The 3,779-nt window shown below is 42.4% G+C and overlaps 1 protein-coding gene across 3 annotated transcripts in view; it reads left to right on the plus strand.

The window, feature by feature from the left end:
• Positions 1–3,779, plus strand: part of LOC116705926 (glutamate receptor ionotropic, kainate 2) — a 77,068-nt gene that overhangs the window by 40,452 nt on the left and 32,837 nt on the right. For all 3 annotated transcript variants that reach the window (XR_004336088.1, XM_032542403.1, XM_032542405.1), the window contains exons 12-13: positions 1,919–2,037; positions 2,813–3,030. Coding sequence is in view for 2 of the 3 variants with exons in the window: in XM_032542403.1 (XP_032398294.1) it covers positions 1,919–2,037; positions 2,813–3,030 (337 nt within the window). In the remaining variant the exon portion in view is untranslated. The remainder of the gene's footprint in view (positions 1–1,918; positions 2,038–2,812; positions 3,031–3,779) is intronic.

Raw genomic sequence — 3,779 nt, forward strand, 5'->3', positions numbered from 1 at the left:
CACACACACACACACACACACACACACACACTAATTAGATATCTCATTTCAAGCTCCAGAGAAATACATTTCACTCAGTGGTTCCTTCTAGCTCTGTTTGTGGTTGAATTGATTCCTCTGTTTATTAACAAAATTGTATTCTCTCAGATCGCAATACCTCTTCCAGTTTAGAAAATGTCCACCTGTCCAGACGAATAAATGATTTAAATTGCATTATAAAATGTTTACATGTAATTACAGGATGTTGCAGTTTGGCAGTCCAAGTCCCAGACGCCTGTGATTTTAACACCCCCAACACAACCTCTTCACTTGGCCTGAGAGAAGAAAGGCAGCAGATCTATAATGCCAGCCAGAGTAATTGAATCCAACAGACAGTTAATGGAGGGAGCGTGTTGTGTTATTGTGTCCGGGGACGGACGAAGGAGAAGTGGAACAGGAAAGAGTTTTTAGAATTCTGTGCACAATTCAACATGTCCCTTGTGCTCAATGTGAAGAGGTGACCTTACGTCCGCATGTTTCACGTCCCCTATTTCCTGGTGATCGGTGTGCAGAACACGGCCCGCAGGAATACGGGCCGGCTGCTGGCAAAGGTCATCCAGAGGAGCCACTGGGCCTGTTGCATACGGAATACATGTGTAGTCACTGAGAGGGACAAACACAATCCAGTCAAGAGCATGGTGTATAGATTTACACTACCTCACCCATGGCACATATCAGATGTCACTCACAATTGGCCTCCAGCTGCAGCTCAACATTGTTTTTCTGTAAACGGCAACATAAATAAATCATCACTGAAAATATTTGACTTTGAGATGGATTTGATTGGGCAAATGCAAATACACAATTGCAACCACAGACAAATGCACACAACTATAAAGGCACATGATAGTGCTACTATAAAAACTGCCGCCATGTAACATTTGGTTTGGTAATGTAAAATACTGCTCTGTGCCTTGTAAACACAGTATACAAGGACAGTATGTTTATATGTGTGTGCGTCTCTAAAAGCTGCAGCTGACAAATTGTGTTATATTTTGTCACATTCTGAACATTTAAGACTCAGGTTATTAGCATGCTGCATGTTGGTGGGGAAAGCTGCTGAACAGTCTTACCTGATGGGCCCCTCAACTCTGCATAAGCAATGTTCCCGCTATCACACACAGCACAAACTCAATCAGTTCCTGATGCTTAACACTCACCCAATCACCCTGCACTAATGTCATGCCACTTTTGCTTAGGATAATAAATGAGAAATGTCCACGACTGACCTGGAGACACTGACAATCAGCCAAGGCAGGCAGCGGGAGGCTGGGGGTAAAAGGGGTGGTTCATAGGGGAAGCAAGATAATCAGGGGGAAAATGCGGTGTTGGGGTGGGAACGGTGCAGGATGTAAAAAATAGATGAAGAAGAGAGAAAAGAGTAAAGCAGCTAGAGGGGGGAAGAAGAAAGACTGCTGTTGGGAAACCAGAAGAAAAAAGAAGAAGACAAGTCCCATATCGGGGGTGTGAGGAGGACGTGGCATTCTCAGAGTAACGGTGATTGCAGTTGCTCGGGGAAACACATTAAGGCTCCCGAGTCAGTGAATCCAAATGAGCTCCAAAGATCATCATGTACTGGGACATTATCACCAGTGACAGTGTTATCCCAGCCTATTGATCTCTTCTCACAATAAACTGATGGCATTTGAATATGCCAATAAGTTGATCTTGGCGAAAGCCAGAATGATTTGCTTTGGTCTCTGCAGGAGCTTCCAACCCTAAGGCCACAACACAGGATTTCTACACATTTACATTCCTTTTGTTCCTGCTCTCAGTGTTTTGAAATGTATGTTTAATGTGCTGTTTAATCTGCAACAGGGAACACACTGTTCATTGCTTTGTGCTGACATATGTGTCTCTGTGCTCTCTCCTTTTATAGGTTTAGCCCTTATGAGTGGTACAACCCGCATCCATGCAACCCAGACTCGGATGTAGTGGAAAACAATTTTACGCTACTCAATAGTTTCTGGTTTGGAGTTGGGGCTCTCATGCAACAAGGTAGTTGCCTCAGTCTGTGCCTGCTGTTGCTCTTTAGAGCTGAAGCTCTCTTTATCCCACTGTCTCTGAGGGTTGGGTTGTTTTGTCCAAGCCAGCGGCAACAGAGAGAGACCTCTGGGGGTCCACAGATAGGAAGACAGACTTAGACTAAATGTGTATGTCATGTTTTTTTATTTAATCAATTTAGCTCATAGGAACACAGAACATATGTGTAAACAGGGTAGATTCAAATACCACTTTGAGATAACATTTTGAAGAAATGTTAATAGGGTTTTACTAAACAGCAACTCAAATAGCATGGCTATTGAGATACAGTCTATTATTATGCTCTTTATCAAAGTAATGATAGTACTACCCAGTGTCCTCTCCTCTTGTCCATGGCCCATCAGCACCTAGAGATCAGTGGGGTATGGAGTCACGATGTGAGGTTACCTTGGGTACATGACTCTCTGGCCCAAACAGCCCGTCACTGTGTTTGATTTTCTAGGATTGATTAATGCAAACACCTTGTTCTCAGGAGAAATTTTTTAAATAGTGTTTTTCTGCGTTTCCTGCATTATTTAAAGCACTCACTTGTGACTGAGAAAATAGAATTTTCCTAGTTTGATATCCAACAATCATCTTGTTTAGAGAGCTCTCTCAAGTGATTTGTTCTTGAAGCAGGTGTTGCATCTGTCTGAGCTAAAAACCTTTTTAAACGGGAACAAATCTAATCTTGATACTTTTTTTACATGTTAAAAATAAACAATGCCTCCTGCCACCTCCCTCACACCAGGCTCAGAGCTCATGCCCAAGGCCCTGTCAACACGAATAGTGGGAGGCATCTGGTGGTTCTTCACCCTCATCATCATTTCCTCATATACAGCCAATTTGGCTGCCTTCCTCACTGTGGAAAGGATGGAGTCGCCCATAGACTCTGCCGATGACCTGGCCAAGCAGACTAAAATCCTGTACGGGGTGGTGGAGGACGGCGCCACCATGACCTTCTTCAAGGTAGCTGGGTCCCCCAGAGTGTTTACAGGGTGGTTTTATGATTACATAATCCTTCTCTCTCACTTATTAAATGTATAATCCTTAAGATTTTAAACATCCATGGTCACACGTGGTAACAGCGAGTGTTGTTTAATACGCCAGAAAACTCTTTAAGCAGTTACTGTTTTCTTAAATACAACACAAGAGCAACTGCTGTATCTGTTTACTGTGCAGCTAAACAAACTCATTTTGTTTTGTTTAAGGAGTCAATCAATAATTATTGCTATATTCAAAAAACTGATCCACTGTCAAAAAATGACCATGCTCTGTTTTTTATGAAATCATGTTTAGCACTAACCTTGGTGACAAATGTATTTCCTGTGACTGCTTCACAATAAAAGCCAGCACCTGTTTTGCCAGTTGAACACGTTTATTGTGAACTAGCATCAGTAGGAAATGTTCAGTTTGCATTAGCAGTAGCTTGAACAGTGAGGCGGATATCATTGAGATAAAATTTGAAAACATAAACGCTGGATTACATCCATGCATTGCGTCCTGTGATTCTCTCATGTCAAAGGAGAATTCCGATCAACGTAGCTCTGTCGCTTGTAAATTTGGAGTGCTGTCGGTATCGAGAAAAATGAAAACAATCAGTGCTGCCTACACAGTGTTATCCTCCTGCTAGAGTTAGCAGCCAACAGGCTTAAACAGGGAAAGTTTTAAACTTGTTTTTAGACTCTAAACATGCTCGAAATGTCATTGCAAGTGCC

This window comes from Etheostoma spectabile, chromosome 18, assembly GCF_008692095.1.
Source record: "Etheostoma spectabile isolate EspeVRDwgs_2016 chromosome 18, UIUC_Espe_1.0, whole genome shotgun sequence".
NCBI classification, from domain to species: Eukaryota; Metazoa; Chordata; class Actinopteri; order Perciformes; family Percidae; genus Etheostoma; species Etheostoma spectabile.